We start from the raw sequence: 22,119 nt of genomic DNA, 5'->3' as shown, positions 1-22,119 counted from the left end.
TTTCCTTTAGTTCCCCTTGTCATTTCTGCTTCAGTGAATTCATAATTAACGTTGCTCCTTTGAATGAATTTTAAAGGTATAGGTAAAAGAGGTGGTTGAAAACCTACATTGCCAGGATGGAATATGAGGTCATACCTAGTGTCTGAGTAAAAAGTACAGTGAATTTCAGTGTACTTTTAAGTGAAAGGTCATTAAACCAGAATATGTAATTAAGAGATCTCCTGTACAATGCAGGAACCTTCTTTTTGTAGAGTTGAGTCTTAAAAGCCTGTGTGATTTTTTTTTTTCTTGTAGGGTTTTTCATATCCCCTGGCTGCTAAGAAATTTCCCATGTCAGTGCACATTTTATATCTCCTTTCCAGCAGAATTCTGAATTCTTGCTGGGTAGAATTCCCTCTGCACTGTGGGTAAATGGATTTCTAGTGTCTGTTCAACCTTTACACTGTGTCTTAGTGTGTGGTCCCATTGCTTTTGTTCCATCCTTAGGGCTGTTTCCTTATGCTTTTTTTTTTTTTTAAGACTAATTCTTCTCAAGTTTTAAAATCAGCAAAAGAAGAAAGTAAAATCTCTCCTTGAGAGAGATTGAAGGTATTTACTTTAGGGACAGCTAACCTTTTATTTAGCCATTTTGACTTAGTAATCTAACAGAAGACTTTCTATGAGAAAGTATGTCCTGGAGATAACCAAAATATGTAGGGAGTCCTTGTCCTAACAGAACTGACAAGCAGATGACTTATAACAAGTAGCCAGATGACTTATAACACAAGGCAAAATGAATGATTTATCTCCGAGGATTGGAAGAAGACGACTTTTCATCTGGTCTGAGCATGACAAAGAATTTGATGAAAGAAGCTGCACTTGAAAGGCTCTTGAAAGAACTGGGTAGAAATGAAAGAGGCATTCCAAGCAAAAAGGAAACATGAGCAACAGTGAATTATCTAGTTCCATTTTGCTAAAATATATTCTGTGAATAAAGGAGACAAGGCTAGGAAAATATCTTGGAGCCATTGGATAAATCTCCTAAAATATGGGGCTGCTGGAGAGTTAGTATTTAATTTCAGTAGAGAATAGGTACTAGAGTTTCAAACTGAAGAGTGATTAGAGCAAAACTTTGCTTTAGAAATCTTTTGACTGACTTACCTAGCAGCCAGTATGGAGACCAATGAGGACAGTAAATTCCCTTGAGAGGTAAAGGTGGCCTGTATAGACTATAGTGATGAAAATGAAATAAAACTGAAAAATAATGCAGGGAAATAATCTGTCAGAATTAGGAGCTCACACGTTGGGCAGGGTTGAGGGAGAAGGATGAGTCAGAGCTGGTGCTGTGCTTTCCAGCTGAAGGTGGATGGCAGGCAGAGAGGACGGCTCCCAGAAGAAAACCTGAGTGATCTTTGGAGATGACTTTGATGGTAATGCCTGAAGAGCCTGCTTATTCTGAGTAAATCTGCCCATCAGTTGTGTGGTAGAGGAGTGAGCCTGGGATTAGCAGTCTTTGTTTAGTTATCTACTTTGAGTAGAAGAAGAAGGATGAGAAGCTCAGAACTTGCTTTTAGCTTATCCCAAGACTTAGGCTATAGGACATTTAAGCTTTTGGGGGCCTCACAAATGGTGAGTCTTGTAAGAACAGAGATTTTTGTTGTTTTGTTCACTACTATATCCCTAACACCTGAAAGAATGGAACAGTAGGTACTCAAGAAATAATTATTTGAATGATAAATGAATTTTAATCTGTCAGATGAGAAGTTTAGATGAAATCAGATGTTTGTTTAAAATATAGATTTTTATTTACCCTTCCAAGAAAAGTAAATTTTAAACTTTTCTTTCTTCTTGTTTTTTCTGTTTCCACCAAGAGTCATTCTGCCTTGTTTGGCAGTCAGAGTAGGGCTAGATTGTCTGCTCAAGGGGAAAGGTTTAAAGAAACACATCACCGACTTCCGTAGTGATCTAATGGTTAAGAATTCACCTGCCAATGTAGGGGACACAGTTTTGATCCCTGGTCTGAGAAGGTTCCACATGCCGTGGAGCAGCTAAGCCTGGGCTCCACAACTCCTGAAGCCCGCATACCTGGAGCCCTCACTCCACAACAAAAGAAGCAACCATAGTGAGAAGCCCACACACCATGACAAAGCGTAGCCCCCTCCTGCTAGCACAGAGAGGTATCCCCCTCTCTGCCACAACTAGAGAAAGCCCAAGCGCAGCAACGAAGACCCAGCCATAAATAAATAAATAAATGTTTCTGAAAAAAACAAAAAGACACAACAGGCTTTTGCTGCAAAGCAAGTTCAGGATAATGTATTAGTTCTCTTCCATCACATTGGGAATTTTTTAGAGAAACTTTGCTTTGCTGGTCTATAATGTAGTTATATTGAATTGAATTGAATACTGTTTGGTTCCTAGATGCAGTAATAGATCCTAACCATGATGGCCAAAAAACTGCATTTAAACTCATCTATATTGGATCTGTATTTTAAAACTATCTTAATACCAGATGCTTAAGAACAATTTCTTTGAACGTTAATTTACCCAGCTAGAGAATTGTAATTAAATTATGAGTTTGGGTAGAATAAATATTTCTGAAAGCTAAATCCATTCAAAAGGGTCCCAACAAGTTAGTCATTTCTGTAATTTTACCCTGGGTATTTGTCCTTCCTCAGTTCCAAAGACAGTCAGCCTTGCCATGACTCAGGTTCCTCTTAAAGAACTCGGCATTACCCTTCATTAGGAAGACAATGAAAACTTTTAATAGTTCTGCCTGTTTCTACCTGACAAAGCTTCCCTTGGATTTGCTGATGAAATTCGATCAGGAAGTAAGTCCTGCCAGTATCCAGACGGCTTCTATTAATGTGCAGTGTGTGGTCCTGTTGAAGGTTTACTGCAGTGTGTTTGTTCGACCTGCTAAATAGAGCATATTGCATTGACTGGCATGTGCGTGCAGCAGCACACATCCTTTCACAACTTTTAGCTTGTGACCATCCTTACACAGGTAGATGTTACACAAATATGTACTTCTGTGGTTCAGCAGTTTTGATAGTTTACTTTTTCTCCCATAGATCCCTTCTTTTGGTAGATTTTCTGTAGGCATTTGAAGAAGGACTACTTGGGCTAAAAGGTTAGGAAGAACAGATCTGTTACAGAAGAACTATACAAAAAAGATCTTCATGACCCAGATAATCACGATGGTGTGATTACTCACCTAGAGCCAGACATCCTGGAATGCAAAGTCAAGTGGGCCTTAGGAAATAACACTACGAACAAAGCTAGTGGAGGTGATGGAATTCCAGTTGAGCTATTTAAAATCCTAAAAGATGATGCTGTGAAAGTGCTGCACTCAATATGCCAGCAAATTTGGAAAACTCAGCAGTGGCCACAGGACTGGAAAAGGTCAGTTTTCATTCCAATCCCAAACAAAGGCAATGCCAAGGAATGTTCAAACTACTACACAATTGCATTTATCTCATACACTAGCAAAGTAATGCTCAAAATTCTCCAAGCCAGGCTTCAACAGTACATGAACTGTGAACTTCCAGATGTTCAAGCTGGATTTAGAAAAGGCAGAGGAACCAGAGATCAAATTCCCAGCATCCGTTGGATCATCGAAAAAGCAAGAGAGTTCCAGAAAAACATCTACTTCTGCTTTATTGACTGTGGATCACAACAAACTGTGGAAAATTCTTAAAGAGATGGGATTACCAGACCACCTGACCTGCCTCCTGAGAAATCTGTATGCAAGTCAGGAAGCAACAGTTAGAACCGGACAAGAAACAACAGACTGGTTCCAAATTGGGAAAGGAGTACGTCAAGGCTGCATATTGTCACCCTGCTTATTTAACTTATATGCAGAGTACATCATGCGAAATGCCAGGCTGGATGAAGCATAAGCTGGAGTCGAGATTGCCAGGAGAAATATCAGTAACCTCAGATATGCAGATGATACCACCCTTATGACAGAAAATGGAGAAGAACTAAAGAGCCTCTTGATGAAAGTGAAAGAGGAGAGTGAAAAAGTTGGTTTAAAACTCAACATTCAGAAAACTAAGATCATGGTATCCAGTCCCATTACTTCATTGGAAGTGTTTTCTCAGTGAGAGAAGCAGTGAGAGACTGTTTTTGGGGGCTCCAAAATTACTGCAGATGGTGACTGCAGCCATGAAATTAAAAGACGCTTGCTCCTTGGAAGGAAAGCTATGACCAACCTAGACAGCAGATTAAAAAGCAGAGACATTACTTTGCCAACAAAGGCCCGTCTAGTCAAAGCTATGGTTTTTCCTGTAGTCATGTATGGATGTGAGAGTTGGACTATAAAGAAAACTGAACACCAAAGCATTGATGCTTTTGAACTGTGGTGTTGGAGAAGACTCTTCAGAGTCCCTTGGACTGCAAGGAGATCCAACCGATCTATCCTAAAGGAAATCAGTCCTGAATATTCATTGGAAGGATTAATGCTGAAGCTGAAACTCCAATACTTTGGCCACCTAATGTGAAGAACTGACTCATGTCAGTCCATGGGGTCGCAAAGAGTCGGACACGACTGAGCGACTAAACTGAACTGGAGAGTCGTATTGGCTGTCAAGAATTACTAAATTCTGCTAGACACGGGGTCCCAGCTCTGATAATACTGAATCCTCAAATACTACTTACTCATTTTTATAAGAGCAGCATAAGCTTAAGGGAGAGAAGGTCCTATTGAATTCTGAAGAAGATATGCCCCAATAAAAGAATAATTTGGATTTGTTCTGTTTGTGTCTGGACTCCAAGGCATTTGACTTACGGAATATATAGCCTTAGAAAAACACACTCTGGTTTAGTGCTGTGGTGCTTAATGAATCAAGCTTCTCATAAGCTTAGCTTTTCCAAAGGGGAGGTTAGACCAGATTGCTAAGTAGATGGTCAGAGATCTTCATAAAATTAATTTCTTTACTATTTTTTAAGTCCAGTAGCCTTAAAAAAAAAAAAAAAAAAAGCAGCAGCAGCTGTTGAATTCTCAGTTCCCTTCCTTTCACAGAGTACTGCCTGGTTTTCAATGAGGTTCAGCGTTTCCTAGTTTAAGGGGCAAACGTGGTTGTGCAGAGATCGCTTGCCTACCTCTGACCGTGTGCAGTTTCCTGACTGGCTGCCTGTTGTCCAGTGGGAGCTGAGGTGTGGAGACCGCACTCTTGCCCTGCCTTCCTCCATCACAGAGCTCAGTGCAGAATGAGCCATCCCTGCTCATTGCTGGGACCTATACTCCAAGGAGGGTATTGCAAGAAACTAGTGCGCAACTGAAATAGTCTTTTTCTTAACGTCTCCCTTTGAGTGACCTAGTCTCTGCTGCTCACCTCTGCTCGCTCGCTCTTTTTTTTGTTTTTCTTTTAATAGGATCATACTGGAGTAGTTACCTGTCTATTTATTTGCGGCTGTGCTGGGTCTTTGCTGCTGCTCACAGACTTTCTCCAGCTGCAGTATGTGGGCTTCTCACTGGTGGTTTCTCTCGTTGCACAGCACCTGCAGGCTTAGTAGTTGTGGCACAGGGCCTAGGTGCCCCTCAGCGTGTGGGATCTTAGTTCTCAGACCCGGGATCAAACCTATGTCCCTTGCATTGGCAGGCGGATTCTTTTTTGTTTTTGTTGTTTTAATATTATTTATTTATGCTAATACTTTATTTAATTGCATTTTTGGCTGTGGTGGGTCTTCATCTTCTGTAGTTGCAGTGCATGGACTTCTCACTGCGGTGGCTTCTCTTGCTGTGGAGCACAGGCTCTAGGCACACAGGCTTCAGTCGTTGCAGTGCTTGGGCTCAGTGGCTGTGGCTCGCAGGCCCAAGAGTGTGCAGGCTTCAGGAGTAGTGACTTGCAGATTCTAGAGCCTGGGCTCAGTAGTGTGGCACACAGGCTTCGTTACTCTGCAGCATGTGGCACCTTCCCAGGCCAAGGATCAAACCTGTGTCCCCTGCCCTGGCAGGTGGATTCTTAACCAGTGGACCACCGAGGAAGTCCCTCACCTCCACTCTTAATTCTCTATTGCATGTTAAAAGTTTTCTTCTGTCGTGTGTGGTGTTCAGTACTTTGTATGTCAGTATACACCCTGTGTTCTGAGGCATCTCCTTGTAGGAGGTGACTCTGCAGTAATCCTACCTAGATAAATCATCATTCCATACAGAAGGTGTATTATGCCATTTTGAGTAAGAATAAGACGAGATGTGAGTAGAGAATTTCAAACCTTTCAGATAGTTTCTGTGATTTTTTTCCTCAGAACTTCATAGAATCGATACCGCTGTCTCTGTGGGCCTGTATAGTATTGGACTTGGAAATAATCCCCTCCAGATTGTTATCAATGATGTTCTGATATCTGTGATATTTGATCAAGTTTGTAGAAAACAGGAACTCACTATTGGTACAGCTGAAAGGTTGCATGTAACAATCCAGAAAAATTGGTTCTGTTTCATGAGCTTTATAATATAGTATATTTAATATGCTGAATTAAAATTTTGAAAGTGTGGTAAAACAATGTAATCTAGTGTATTCATTACTAGCCTTTTGGTACTATTTAATCTCTATTTTTGTTAATTACAGTTGAAGACTGTGATTATATAATGAAGTCTAGAAGATTGACATGGGAGGCAACTTTTAAAAGTATTCTAGGAGCCATAAAGTAAAATGGATGAGATCCTTTTATAGATGGAATCAAAATTAATTTTTCAAAATTATATAATAAATATATATATAATAAAATTATATATAAATATATAATAAAATTCAAAATTATATAATAAAGAATAAGATTTGGTGGTTTGTTCGCTACAACAGGAGGAAGATATTTGCCTGCCTTCTGCTTTAGAAAAATTGCTTTATCACGAAAAGAAATTTGAGATAAATTTTCAAGCCGTAGACAGAGGTGGTCATCTGAAGTGTTCTCAGACTCTTACTTTCTTGACCTCCCATTAGTATCCTTCTCCCCACTGTCTGTCCATGAATCCCTCCCAAGTTGTTTGAAGATGCTGCTTCCTCTGCCCTAGGCAAAGGGGTGGTTTCAACTTTTTACACTAGTCTTACATGTTTTCCCTAAACTATTTTTTGTAGCTTTGCTTTTGATTTATTCTCTGCTCGGTTGCTGCTTTTTTTTGTTTCCATGTTCACCTACTACATAGTAAACCAAGCATTTCCACACAGGCAATACAATCCCAGCTGAAGATTTTAAAGCATTACCCCAGGGAATGCCCACTACTTGAGTTTCCTGCTGGTGCCTTTGGGGACTACACACACTCCATGTGGACCTTTGTCTTTGAAGTAATGCAGAGAGATTGGTTTTGTTGAATGACTCTCCTGATTGCTTATTAGATAGACATGTTGCATGAATGATTTTTACCAGTGAAGGGTTTACATGGTGATCTCCTCCACTGGTTTGCTTGATATTTAGCTGGCTCCTGTGCTGATTACGCCTATCGTAACTCCTGTGTATACAGCATTGCCTAGAGTACCTTTCAAGGGCAGGTAGACTAGTAAAGTTCTGTAGTTGTTGACATTCTTTGGTTTCATTTAGCTTCTAGGCACTCAGTTGCTTTCTAAAACTGGCAAATGAACCCTTCTACTTACATCAGCTTCTATACACCAGTCCAAACCCTTAAATTCTAGAAAAGAATAGCCGTAGAGTTTAGCATTATGGTGAAAGTAGTTCCCAGAGTAATAAACCAACAACCCTGAGTTCAGATCTCTCTCTCTTGGTTTTGCTGCTTTCGGTGGATATAGAAGGTGTCAGAAGGCAGTGGGATGGTGCCTTGTATTATTCACTTGTCACATTTACAAAGCAGTGTCAAATGCTAGCATTATTTTTCTCTCTTCAAAAGACAAATAGAACATTGCTTTGAGGATGGAGTGTAACTTTAAGGCCTTTGAAAAAATGTCTTGCTATTTTCATTTAGACAAAAATCTTAATTATTCCAACAAGTTACCTGTTTATCTAGAATGAATATAAGCATGTATATATCCCTGGGAATCAGATGGTAGCATCAAATCAGACTTCTGATATGTATTTCAGGAAAAACAGAATTAATAGCTGATCCAGCTGCCCGAGGTTTTGTTAAGCTTAAAAGAATGAGTGTTTTCTATATGTTTCATCTGCCCTAAAAACAAATGCAAAACAGACTTTTCATGAGAGAAGTATTGCACTGAACATGTATCATAGAACTCAAAACAGCCCCAAATGACTTAAAAATGTATGTTTTCTAAGCATTTAAATTTTTTGAGAACAAACAATTCTATATAGTAGTTTAGAAGCTTATAATCTACTTAAATATTATAAGAAAATGTATAAAGTCCTAGAGAGAACTGAAGAGGCTATCACTAATAGATATTTAGTTATAGATATTACTTATAATATTAGAAGAACAGATGTTGTCTCAAATCTCCACTATTAGAATAGATGAGATTAAGCACTCCTAGGCTATGGATATTGGTTTATAAAATAATTATGATTATGTTATAAATCACAGTCTTATTTTGGAGAAATGAAACATCTGAACCTCTCTTGGCAGGAGTGGGTAGGGAGATATTTGGGGTAGCTTTTTTCTTGGGGGGGGTAGCTTTGATTCTCTCAAATATGATTCGCAGAATAAAACTAAACCTTTCTCTTGTTAGAGTATATAGCAAGCAAGTTAATACAGCTGCCTTCTTATAGAGGAATATCAGAAAACATGGCCAGCATCTTTTATAATGCTGTACCCATGTGACTTCATATTCCATTAGTTAAGAAGATGAGTAAGTTGCAGCTGGTATATGATACCTTTTCGGGGTGGGCAGGGGGGCAGGCAAAACCTTTTTGTGATTTGTAGATGAGCTTAAAACCACTCTTTGTCAATGAGTTCCAGAAGGTGGTGAGTGAAATGGAACCTCAAACTACTACTATTTCAGTCTCCCCCCCTAAATTTTTTTTTAGAGAATACAACATTTATAGCTATATTTCTAATATTTATAGCATCCTTACTAGTTTTCATGCAGAGCAGCAATATCACATCCCAGCCCCTGCTGCTGTTTATTATCAGCAGCAATTAAAATTTGATTTACTAATCCCTCATTGCTGCCTCTCCAACACCTCATTTTTCATTTTTGTAGAGCCTTAGGACTGTTAACAGCTGAGCACCATAATGTTAACACCTCCTCAGCCATCTGGTACAGGGGAAGAGGCACCTAAACAGATTCTTGAGAACAGACATGACATATGAGCAAGATTAGAATAGTGTGAGATCTAAAAAACAGGTGAAGAAGGAATGAAGGGAAAAAAAAAAAAAGAAGGAATGAAGAGAGCCTGACAGACAGCAAAGGTGAAAGCAGAACCCAACGAGATTTTGAATCAAAAGCCCTCCTTTTGCTGGGAAAAGATCTGCCTTTTGCTTTCTAGAAGAAAATAGTTTATGTAGTCTTATCTAAACTTTTTCTAATTCCTGGAGACAGATAACTAGAGGAATCTGAGGAACGTTGTAGCCTTATTTTCCTTCATCTTTTCATCTTCTTGACCTCTGAACCTACTTTTGAAGAGAGACTTCACTCATCCTTTTAGAGAAGAGAGCATATTCCCGCTACTGCTCATTTTATATTAGTTGAAAGTCTTCTGGAAGTTTGAGAGTAGTGGGCTCCCTATTCAAGGAAAAGACTTACTATCTTAATTCCTAGCGCTCGAAATTTTCTGTATTGATTACTACCTATTTAGGTAGATCTTTAATCAGTGAAATGATTTAAGTATGATTATTCCTTTGTGCAGCAATCCCAGCTTTCTGAATTTGGTCTGTTTAGTGGCTACTGAAATTTTATGAATGTGGAAACTAAAAGATGATTCCAGCTTTTGATAGATTTTCTTTTTTAACCTCCTCTTGTGGTAATTATTGTTTCTCTGTGTCTCGGCAAGGTTGGTATGTTAGAGACAGTTATGTGTTGACTTGTTAGGCTGAAATGAATGTAGCCAAGCTTTTTCTCAGTGCTTTGCAGCAGTTGTTAGTTCAAGATCCAAAACAAAAACAAAACCTGAAGGGACACTAATGTACTTGATTTTGTAATTGCTTGCTGTTGCTTCACCTTTCCTTCCATATCTTGCTCTCATGCTTCCTAATGCCTGAGCAGACTGCATCGTCAGAGCGCCGAGGAGAGTGGGAAATCCAGCCGAGCCGGCAGACCAATACCTCATACCTGACGTCTCACTTGGCCGCAGACCGCCATGGGGGATCAGTGCAGGTACTTGCTGCCTTCCTTGCCTTCTCCTGGCCCTCCCAGCTTGGCTGGTAGAATGTTGGCTTGCTTCTAAAACTCAGGTTCCTTTAGAATGGAGTCTCACAGTAAGGTTGAGCTGCTCTTACAGTTAACTGCATATCTCTGTGCTGATTTTCTACTGAGGTGCATTGTAAGAATCACTTGTTGAGATGATTGCTGGTTGTTCTAATCGACTAAGAAATATGTATATGATTTCTGATACTAATTTCTGGTGAAATGAATCCTTCAATCTTGATCCATTCATGATAGACCATAAAATAATGTCAAGGTAGAAGTCTTTTAGTGTCAAGTCTGGGAACTGTAAAGATCTGAGCCTTTTAAAATAAGTATTTTGAGAATAGAGAACTGCATATGTAGCTCATTCTATGATGATACGTGCCCTAGCACATAAGAATAAATTGTTTATTGGTCTCACTCATCCATTTATGAGTAGGGACTCAAGGAGTTGGGCTATGTTCTTTTTTCCTTCCTCAAATAATTATTTCTGATTTCCTTTGGACTATTTTGAATCTTTATTTTCTCTTATACTTAAGAACATCTTGTGTCTCTTAACTTTTCACACATGTCACTATTTTAATAATCTTAACCTGATTGTTTTTCTCATACTGGTAAGTGATAGCACCAGTTGGGGCACACAGGTGAACCCAGAGCTACCAAACATAAATTCTTATTCTTAAAAAGGGATAGGTAAGCCTTTTGCATAAAAATGCATCTTGATAGGCTGATTATTTAAGATACATCTGTACATGGACTGACTTACTGAAGGTCGTGTTATTCAAAGGACAGCTTTGACCTGTAAACCAAAAATGTTCTCATAGGAGCATCTAGGTAAAAATGATGGATTGAAGACAATCCCATCTGAAATAACACTAAAAGAATGATAAGGAGGTTTTTTTTAAGGCATAAATCCATATAAGAATGGAGAAAACAGACAAGGAGGCAGTAGCAATCAAATGTCAGAAGCTGCGTAGCAGATGGGCAATTATTAAATGACTTAGGAGTCCCAAGAAAATGAAAGTCTGAACCAATACAAGAGAAAGCTGAGAAACTGTTTACAGCAGGGAGTCCCCAAAAAGCTCAGAAAGTGCGGAGAGGCGTGTGCTAAAATGAAGAACGTTGGTTTAAAGTCTGTTTAAGAAGCCAGAGATCCCTACTTGTCCTCTACAGCAAAGACCAAAGGTTATTCTCTGGAGAGGGCAAAAAAATGGTCCCTGGGGCTTCCCTGGTGGTTCAGTGGTTAAGACTTTGCACTTTCAATACAGACAGTACGGGTTCTATCCCTGGTCAGGGAACTAATATCCCACATGCCATGCAGCATGGCCAAAAGAAAAAAAAAAAGATGGTCTCTGGATTAGGAGATACAAGGCACATTTGAGGGTGGAATACCATACTGGAAAAGGGGAGATTAAATGAATATGTGCATACTGACTGCCTGCTTTCCCATTTAGTACTTAAGAATGCAGATAGTCAGGTGTGTACCTTAAAGGTATGAGCTTGAGTCAGCTCTGGGGGATCTAACCACCCCCAGAGAAAACATTTGAGCCTCCTCACAACTGGGTTTCCCTAATGAATTGGCCAGCCAGATCATTCTGCTATGAGATCATCTTAGAAGTCCCATCTCTATACTCACAGTGCCAGTTTACTTTATTCTACTTTTAAATATGAGCAAACATTCAGGGATTATGAGATTTCTGAAAAAAGCCCTTAAAAAGAGACCAAAAAGAGCAACAACAGCAACAAAAAAATACTTTGTTATTAAAAACCTCATAGAAGATACTGCTACTGTGAAGCAAGACAGGATGCTACATTTAAAAGAAATATTCTAAGAGCAAACAAACCAAAAAAAAAAAAAAGAGAGAGAGAGAGCTTTTGGAAATTAAAAACATAATAAACAAAAAATTAAAACTCAATTATCCTTCAATTAAAAAATAAATACGTTTAAAAAAAAATTAAAACGCAATAGTTGGGAATTCCCTGGCTGTCCAGAGGCTAGGACTCAGCGCTTCAGGGGGCATGGGTTCGATCGCTGATTGGGGAACTAAGATCCCATATGCCATGTGGTGTGGCCCAAAAACAAAAAGCTCAAAACTTTGGAAGATAAAGTTGTGAGGAAGTCTCCCAGAAAGTAGAGCAAATAGAGATAAAAATAGTGGGAAACAACGTAAGATTTAAGAGACCAGAAGGTCCAATTTCTAGATAATGGGAGTTCCAGAGAGCACACAGAGGAAGTGGGGGGGCAGAACTCGTGGATAGAATACCTTCGCAGATCTCAGAGATCTCAGAGACTCGTTTCCAGATCAGAAGGCCCACCGAGTGCCCAGCGTAAATGGGTGGTGAAATCACATCAAAGTATATCAATGTGAAATTTCAAAGCACTGAGGACAAAGAGCAAATCCTTCAAGTTTCCAGAAAAAGAAAACAGTCACATGCAAATAAAGGACCAGGACTTAGTATAGCCTCAGGTTTCTGAACAGCAGTACTGGAAGCTAGAAGGCAATGAGCAATCCCTTCAAAACCAAGAAAAAATGATTTCCTACCTAGAATTCTGTACTTCTGCAAACTGCCAATTCTGGTTGAAATATGTAATAAAGACATTTTCAAAAATCTGTGGTCCCAGTAATTTTATTCCTCATGCACCCTTGTGAAGCTGTAGGAGGATGTGTGCTATGAAAATGAGTGAATCAACCAAGAAAGAGTAAATATAGAATCCAGAAAACGAGATCCAACTCAGGAAAGCAGCACTATAAAGACAGGCGGTCCCAGATTGACAGCTGTCTTCCAGTAGAAGAGGACAGCCTGTCCCAAACAGAGCTGGTCAGGAGGCCTGGAGAGCAATTTTATCAGTTAACTCAATGGCAAACAAGAAATTATAGAGGGAAGAAAAGATAACTATGGTACACTCCATGATACAGCTGTAAATAGCCTTTAATTGTTGTAAACACTAAGAATTGATTTAGTAATTACTGTATAAACTTTAATGGGGGAATAAAAAGATAAAAAAGGTGAATACACTGCCTAAAAATAACAAATCAAGATGCATGTTATTCAGAGATATGGAAGTGAAAAACAAAGGAATCAGCTATAAAGGAAGGGGAAATGGTGGAGTGGAGGAAAGAGATTAATGTTTTTCACAAGTATCTGAGTATAAATATTTGATTCTTTACCCAGTGTGCTTGTATAACTAATAAAAATAAAACCTAACAATTTAAAAAAATATGTCAATATATGTATACACATGTATCAGTTTCTGATTACCTCATTTGCAAAAATTTGTAAGTTTAATAGCCAATTCATCTAGTGTTGTTGAAACATGAGTTTCAACTATTATGGAGGTAATTTGGCAATACCTGTTAAAATCTTAAATATCTACCGCTTTTGACCCAGTGAATCCAGTTTCAGATAAATAGCCCTCAAAAAAGTACAGGGGAAAAAAATGTACAAATAGTAAAGATACATAGAAGAAACAAGCGAAACTAACCTTAATAATAAGTCTTTGAAACCTAGTATGTATTTTACACTTACTGAATATCTGCGTTTAGCATTAACTAAACAAATATAATACGTCTATACTGTGGAGAGACAGATCTCTGGATGTCATGGAAGATGGCCAAAATATATTGTGGAAAAAGCATCCCATCCAACAGTATGTAAAATTTGGCTTCCCTTGTAGCTCAGTTAGTAAAGAATCCGCCTGCAATGCAGGAGACCCTGGTTCGATTCCTGGGTTGGGAAGATCTGCTGGAGAAGGGATTGGCTACCCACTCCAGTATTCTTGGGCTTCCCATGTGGCTCAGCTGGTAAAGAATCCACCTGCAATGCGAGAGACCTGGTTTCAATCCCTGGGTTGGGAAAATCCCCTGGAGAAGGGAAAGGCATAGTCCATGGGGTTGCAAAGAGTCATGGACAGGACTGAGCAACTTTCACTTTCTTACTTTCACTTCTGTCAAATAAAAAAGGTCTAAAATTGTTTAAATTAAAATATATAGGAGATACAAGGGCATACAACTTAAGAACGACATTTAATGTTTAGCTAATATTCACTTTGCTCAAATCTTTATAATTATTTACAACTCTTACTAAGATCAGTGTTATTCCAATTTTATAGATAGGGAAACTAAAGCAGAGAATTCCCAAATGTATTAGTTTTGAATTACCAAATGTATTAGGATTGAAATGTTGGTTATCAGCTAAAGTACTGCTTCCTTTGGTACATAACTCTTGATTTTTCTTCATGGTAACAACTTGAAAAGCAGGGCTTGTAACTCAGATCTCTGAGACTCTTAAAAGGGATGCTACCAGTATGAAGGGCTAAAGTTCAAAACAGTACTTCACATTAGTCTCTTTCATGGATAATCCTGTATTAATTACTTTGGTCTTACAGGATATAGCCAGAGAAATGTGAGATTAGTATTATTAATAGTGATTACAGCAAAATAAATTGCCAGTGTTCGAGGTATACAAATACAGCCTACTTTTTAATTAGGTTATTCTAAAATAATGGAAAAGTATAAATGATAGTTTCAAATACTAATGATTTGTTACAGCCTTAGAGTTCTTCACAGTTTTTCAGATTGTTTTCCTAAACATCATTATGTTTAACTGCCATAGTAATTACGAGGTTAATAGAACCAAGGTGGTTATTGGCCTAGTCTTACGGAATTAGAAACCAGGGCTCACAGAGAATGTTGACAGTCGAGAATCCAGCTCTTGGTCACCTCCACTAGATATTTGTTCCACTGCACATCTAGGCAGTCCCATGGTTTGACAGACTATACCTCCAACCTGAAATAATTAAGTGTATGCTCTAGAGGTCCAGATTAGTTGCCCTTGGTTCCCAAGTATATTTTAGATGCAGTTAAGTTTAAGGTTAGACAGTGGATGGTAAAGCTGTCATTTGTGCCTGATTTGTTTGAGACCAGATACTCCTGGATGCAGACAAGATGTCTAGTCTGTAAAATGGGGCACCCAAGGACATTGCTTGTGGGTCAAGTGGCAACATAGTAAGGAGAAATTAGAGAGTATGAGACGTGTGAAATGCTGTGAGCAAGTGCCATGACCCAACGTGACCAGGCAGTTCACAGTGGTGATGCTGACTGTCGCTTCATTTATGTCAGTAGAGGCCAAGACATTTCATTTAACATCTTATCTAGTTCCTGAATTGTTTATTAAAAAAACATACTGTGATTTCTTCTTGTGCCCACCAGAAGCGTATGTAGGCTGAGGAAATTAACAGGACAACATTAGCAGGACTGGAGTTATCCAGTCTATAAACCTTCTCTCCTCAACTTTTCATTTTTGTTGAAACTTTTCATTTTCCCCAACTTTTTCATTATGAAATTTTAAAATCTACAGCAAAGTTGAAGGGGAGATGCAGTGAGCCTATGTGTATCCTTAACTAGATTAACAAACGATTGATTTTGGCCATATTTTCTTTAACTCAGGAGGGGTGTTTTTAAAATGTTTGTGAGTACATTTCATCCCAAAATACTTCAGCCTGCTTCTCCTTAGAGTGAAGCCATTCTGTCATACAACCAGCACCACCACTGTCATATATAAGAAAATTAATAATTCCATAATAGCTTGTATACAGTCATATCACATTTCCCCCAGTTGTCTCCAGAATTTATTTTGTAGTGTTCAGGATCTAATTAGGGTTCATACACTGCATTTGGTTGTTATGCCTCTTCAGTCTCTTAATTTCTTTTAATCTGTAAAGATCACCTCTGTGTTTAAAAAAAAAAAAAAGATTTCTGAGACATATCTTTTTTGAAGAATTTGGACTTCTTGTCTTATAGAGAATGTCCTGCACTTTGAATTTGTCTTATTTTTTTTCCATCATACTTAAGATTCAGATAAATTTTTTTTTGCAAGAATACTATATAGATAATACTATGTAGTATTCATTATATCATATCAGGAGATAAATAAGGTTAGGTGGTTTCATTGATCAGAGATGCTAAATTTGATTACTAGCAAATTTTGGGTCTCCCATGGGTAAGTCCAGGTTTAATGTTGTATGCCTCCTTGACTAACTGTACAACATTGTTAATAATTTTTTAAAGCTTATATTGATGTAATTAATAAGAATAATAAATACTTCTAGTTTAGAAATAATGGTGGGCAAAGACTGCTGATAAGTAGTATTCACCTTGTCTGCCCTTTCCTTTTTGAATAAATACCTCAAAGATTCCTTAGACTAACCATTTCCCTCCACCTTCCTCTCTATAAGTGTGCAGGAAATTTTTATAGATTACTCCCTTCCAGCTCTAGAGGGAGATAAAAGTAAACATTTATGGAGGGAGAATAACAGTACTGTGAATGTTTATTGGGCCATTATCATGTACCATGACACTGGGCTAAGCGCTTTCTGTGAGTTGTCTGCACAGTAACCCAATTAGGTAAGCAGCATTGTTTCCCCATTTTACAGATTAGGAAGCTCAGGCACAGAAAGAGTGAGGATCTTGCCCAAGGACCCACAGCAAGTAAGTGGTGGAGCTAGGGTTCTAACCCAGGGCTGAGTGAGTCTAGAGCCCTTTTCTTACCTACTGTGCTGTCTCCGTTATTGTGCACCAGGTATTATAACAGACATGGTTTCATGCATTTTCTTATATAATTCTCACATCAGTCTATAAGCAACTGTCTCATATAGATGAAAAGTTACTTACCCAAGGGCATTTGATATCTGAACCATTTATCCTATTTTGTGGTTCTCTCCCATGTTTCAGCCAAGGTCTTTAACAGCAGAGTGGTTTGTCCAGCGGGGTCCCTTTTCCCACTTCCCAGCACCCACATAAGCAGGAATCATGTGCTGGAAATGAATCCAGGTGACAGAAGCAGCTGCACAAGCAAGAGAAGCCTGATCGGTTCCACATTAACCAGATGACAGGAGTGAGAGCCTTCAGTTACAGTTCGGGGACCATCAGTGAGAAATGGGATGACACTGAACCTGAAATAAAGGTTGTTGACATAAGATCGGTCTTCCAAGGGAAAGTGTTTCCTTCCTGTCTGCCCTCTCACACAGAGAGGATGTGGCAGTCTTATTTGAGTAACTTCAAACCGAAGGTCCAAAGCTGTGAAGAAATTGCTGAAGGAAAGTGTGACTGCTTATAGTTTTCGATGCTTACTATTGATTTCCTCTTTAGATTTTTTCTTAACATCATCACTGAGTCTGTACATGATTATAACATAATAAGCTGAGAGGGATAGAATTAGAGACAGTAATATCAACTATTCTGTAGGATTTCTGTGTGAGGATTAGATTTACACACACACATACAACACAACACAATGTAGCAAGAGTTCCTAACACAGAGTAGGCATTCAGTATGAAAGTTATCATAGTTAATGAGTTTCGTGTTTTCACATGATATGGGTCTGGGCACATTCCCTAAATTAGGACGTTTGGCCCCCCAGCCCAGAAAAACAAACGTTCTAAACATTGCCTGGCTCTTACCTAAGCTAGAGACCAGACCCCTCTTAGTGAGCCTCTCTGGCACTGGCAGGAGGCTCCGATTGCCATGGTGTCTGTCACACTCTGTCCTTCTGTTTCAGGTGGTTAGCTCAACCAATGGAGAGCTGAATGTTGACGACCCCACGGGAGCCCACTCCAACGCACCCATCACTGCTCACGCCGAGGTGGAGGTAGTGGAGGAAGCTAAGTACGTTCATCTTTTCAGGGGGCTTCTGAGTTATAGGCTGAAAAACCTTTTCTCTGTCTTTTCCTCTCGTGTGCTGCTCATTTCAGACTGGACTCCTCATGCTTGTGCCCACCGCTTTCTTCCTTTGACCATTTTATTCTGTGCATGGTACCTTAGCCACCGCCACCCTTCTTTAGCTGTGATTTCTGGGAGGACAGTCACTTTTTCTAGTCCACATGGATGAAAAGACATAGTAACCTAAAAGGATCATAGTATAAAAGCTACACCCAAGAATAGTCATGAGCCTCTTGGGGGCCCTGGAGCCTCTTGCTCCCTAAGGGACAGAGAGAAAAATCTGCTTGTCTCACCATGGGCCATGCTGACCAGCCTTTGATTTCTGGTTCTTGGCTAACCGCTCTATATCTGTAGTCCTAGACAAGGGCCTCAGAGCCCTTTTGTTCTCAAAGTACTCTGAATTCAGAGAGACTTGGATTAGTCAGTTATCTGCACCTGTTGAATGAGTGAATCTTGGGAAGGAGAGGAAATCACACTAACCCCAAGAAGGTGGGGGGAGCCCCTCTTCCCTTTTCTGCTTCTCTTGCATGTGACTGCCTTGCCCTTCCCATCCCACTGGCCTCTAGTGCTCTCTGCATGGTCTGTGTTTAAACTCTTAGAAAATGGGGTCGAAGGTGAAATACTGCTGATTCCGCTACAGAAGCAGCATCTCCATCACTACTTTCCCTTTTTGTCCCAGCCTGAGTTCAGGTCCAGATTTAAGCTCCAATACAACATCAGGTAGGGAGAGAGAAGTCCTTCACAGATTAGCAACTTCTGCCATGCCCATCATGGATGACTTTTCTTATAAACCCTTGGAGAACATACAGACTGTTCCCATATCTTGTTCTCAGAAGCAGGCAACATCATCTATAATGATACTGTGCCTTAAATGATCTTTTGAGCCCCCAGATAGCCAAAGTACCTGCCGGAAGATGTTTGTGCCTCTGTAGGAGGTAGTAAGAGGCTAATCAAGATCTGCATTCTTCCTTCTAGATATCAGTACAACTTTGCATGGTTGTTCCCCTGCCCACTCCTGTGGTCTGCCACCCATCTCTGTGATGAACTCACTTTGCTTTCAAAGATCCTTTCCTTCAGAAGCCAGGGCTTGAGGATTCCTACCCAGTAGATAGGGGGCTATTCACACAAAGAGATAAAAAGACTTGGACTCTCTTGCTGAGTCCCTGCTCACTGTAGGCGGCTTCAGATAGCCCTCCCCTGGTTAAAGTAAGGCCTAATATACAGGGAGGGCAAAAGAGGGGTTTAAAGTCAGGAGGAGACTGTTTTCAGTAAGGAAACATGCTCCCTATTCTCAGGGAGTTTGGAAGTTTTCATGGTACTCAGTATTTCAGTTCCCATGACAAAACTTCATTCTCCCAAATATACAGTGTGGTTTCTGAGCCCTCAACCTTGGCTGCACCTTGGAGTCTCCTGGGCCACATCAGAAAATACGAAGGCCTGAATCCTGGTTTCATTTATCAGGGATATGGCCTGAGCATCAGAAATTTTTGAAGTTCAGGTGATTCAGACGTGTAGCTGAGGTTGGGAACCACCGTACTGGGTGTGGTCTGACCCAAATATTGTCTGAGCTGACAGGTGGCTGCACCATTCCACCCACCCCCACCTCACTCCCAATCCACTGTTGTGGCTATTACTCAAAAGACTAGGTGAGCTCTGGATTTACTGCTGTGCTCTGAATACCAGGATAGAATGGGCTTTAGTCTTATAATATGCCCTGTACAGAACCAGTTTATTTCATTTCATTTTGGTAAATGTGTATACTAATTGTATATGTGAGTGTGGTGTTTGTGTTCTGTGTATAAGATAGGGGACCATTCGCACAAAGAGATTTCAGTCTGGTGTGTTCTGTTCTGACATAATCTAAATTCCAGGACATAAAGAGAGTTTAAAGCCTCCCCATTCAGCAAAAAGGACCTCTGTGCCAGGTTCGAGCCTTCTGAAAGGTGTGGAAGCCAGAGGGGAGCAATCGTATTTGGCCGAGTGTCATCCAGAAGCGTGGCTTAGGACATGTTGTGTGCTGACTCCCCCAGTGATTTCCTCAGCTGCCAATCCATCTTGCCCAGAGAACTGTCAGGGCACAGCCCTGTGTTTTTCTTTGTGGTCTTTTATGTATGAGGGGAGTAGTGGGGGGAGCCATGTGTCCACCTGCCTGATCGATTTCATGGGAAGAAGTCACAGCTAGAGAAGCACAAGGCATCCCACACAACTCCTCATTGCACACAGCTGTGATGCCATTTGTCCGTGCAACCTGCTTGTGGAAGAAGGGGGCTGTTGCTTTTAGATTAAGATTCAACGAGGGTCCTGAGCAAACAGTGTGAAACTTTCACATCCAAGCTTTTGATTTTGGGTTCCTCACCCAGCTTGCTTCGTGTAAAGGAGGAGAGAACAGGATCTTGTTTCTTTGTACTATAAACAAAATAAATGTCTATCTTACATTTAGCTCTAGGACATATATCCTTGTTTAAGTGTGATTGAAAGGGTAGTGAGGCAAGGCAGCTTTTTGGTTGACTTTTGTAAGAACACAGGAATTTTTGGTTATCCACTGACTTTAGCTACAACTTGGCACATGTGGACCTCATTTCCCCTGAGAATTAACAAGAATGGGATTTAGGCCCTTCTCTGGCAGTTATAACTTAATCCAGAGCAGCAGTGACACTCCTTGTTCTCTCCTAATAGGATAAAGTGTCTCTGAAGCCTGTTTTCCCCTCTAGAGGAAGAGCTAACTGCTGGCCTTTTTGGTCAGGCATGTATGTTGGTCTTATAGAAAGGCCAGGGACTTCTCTTTCCCTCAGAATATTTGGGAGATCAGCTTAACCAGTTGCGTGGTATGACTTCGTGCGGGAATCAGAATGACTCGGCCTTGTGCCTGTTTGAATTCATACCAGCAGGATCATATGCCCTTTCTCCTGCTCCCTTTCTTTAAGTTGCCCAGGAAAGCCCACTCTCGGGGCTCCCACCAGCTGTTTCAGTTTTGCCCTAGTCCTCACTGAGCTCCAGCTCCCACCTTGACGTTTCTGTCAGGCACCTTCCCCTTCCCCCTCCACTTCAGTTGTGGGGACCAAGTGGCCTGGGCCTACTCACCCTACCTTGACCGAGGAAGAACCTAAACACAGACACATACTGCATGTTTGCATGGCTCACAGGGAGTCGCTTTCCTCTCACCTCTGTGGACTAATATCTCTCTTTCTCTCTCTTCCTTTCTGTGTTTTTCTCTTCACACACTCTGTAGCTGCCTGAAAATGCTCAACCTGTGGTGAGTCCCTCTCTCCAGTTCACATGCTCGGGGAGTGGACCAGGCTAGGTTGGGATTGGCAAAGCCAAACAAAATGCCTCAGGAACACTCAATGGCTTCCGTATGCCACCTTGTGCTGTCCCCACCCAGGCCGGGGCGCTAGATCCACAAGGTAGTGATGGGCAGGCCTGTACCTGGGAATTTATCCGTTGCTTGTCTCCTTTCAAACCCACCACACTGCTGCCTCTTCCTGTCAAAACAGTATCCCACAGTATCCAAAACTGTCTCTTCATTTTTAGCTGAGCAGATTTTTTTCTGAAATTAACACAGCCAGATATTATCAGACAGAGAGGGACAGAGGTAAGAAGACTGAGTTACTGTATCAGTTGTATAATCAGAATCTAGTTACTCCTCACAACAGTCATTGCCAGATAATCTCACATTCTGTGGCTTGGTCTCTAACCTTGAAATTAGCAGCTTTGGAAAAATCTGTGACTTTTCTTTTTGGTTTAGCTGATTTTTCCATCTGTAGAATATGAGTCTCTCTGAGTAAGGGAGCTACTTCTGGGGGGAAAAATGGACAGTTTGTTGTTGCTGTTTTGAGTTTTTTGTTTGTTTTTCATTTACTGTCTTTCCCCCCCGCTTTTCTCTCCTTTTCCCTTCCTATAAGGGTTTAGTGGGCCATGGACTGACTTGACTCATGAGATATTGGGGCCTCTTGTTTCCACCCCCAGAAAAGTTTCCTTGAATGCGTTTTTAGTTGCAGCATGAGGTGTGCTGAAGGGGAGGCCCTAAAGATTCTGTGTTGGCTGAGGCACATTCTTGCTGGAAGACAGAGCCCCTTGCCACCTTTCTCCCTGGACACTGCCTTGACTCTCCAGGTGCTTGTGAGCTGTGGCCTGTTGTGGTCTGGAGTCCTCCCCCACGTTGTCTGCACGCATGG

The 22,119-nt window shown here is 40.4% G+C and overlaps 1 protein-coding gene across 5 annotated transcripts in view; it reads left to right on the top strand.

Annotated features, from left to right (window-relative positions):
- The window catches only part of CSNK1G1 (casein kinase 1 gamma 1), a 154,272-nt gene that overhangs the window by 123,117 nt on the left and 9,036 nt on the right, over positions 1 to 22,119 (top strand). For 3 of the 5 annotated variants that reach the window (XM_043918914.1, XM_043918915.1, XM_043918916.1), the window contains 2 exons: positions 10,086 to 10,196; positions 17,784 to 17,890. In XM_043918914.1, the coding sequence (XP_043774849.1) occupies positions 10,086 to 10,196; positions 17,784 to 17,890 (218 nt within the window). Of the gene's footprint in view, positions 1 to 10,085; positions 10,197 to 16,659; positions 16,715 to 17,783; positions 17,891 to 22,119 lie in introns of all 5 variants that reach the window. The other 2 variants (XR_006343843.1, XM_043918917.1) reach the window with 2 other exon arrangements.

This window comes from Cervus elaphus, chromosome 12 (genome assembly GCF_910594005.1).
Source record: "Cervus elaphus chromosome 12, mCerEla1.1, whole genome shotgun sequence".
NCBI classification, from domain to species: domain Eukaryota; kingdom Metazoa; phylum Chordata; class Mammalia; order Artiodactyla; family Cervidae; genus Cervus; species Cervus elaphus.
Note: the sequence above shows the minus strand (reverse complement) of the source record. Positions and strands in the feature narration are given on the sequence as shown.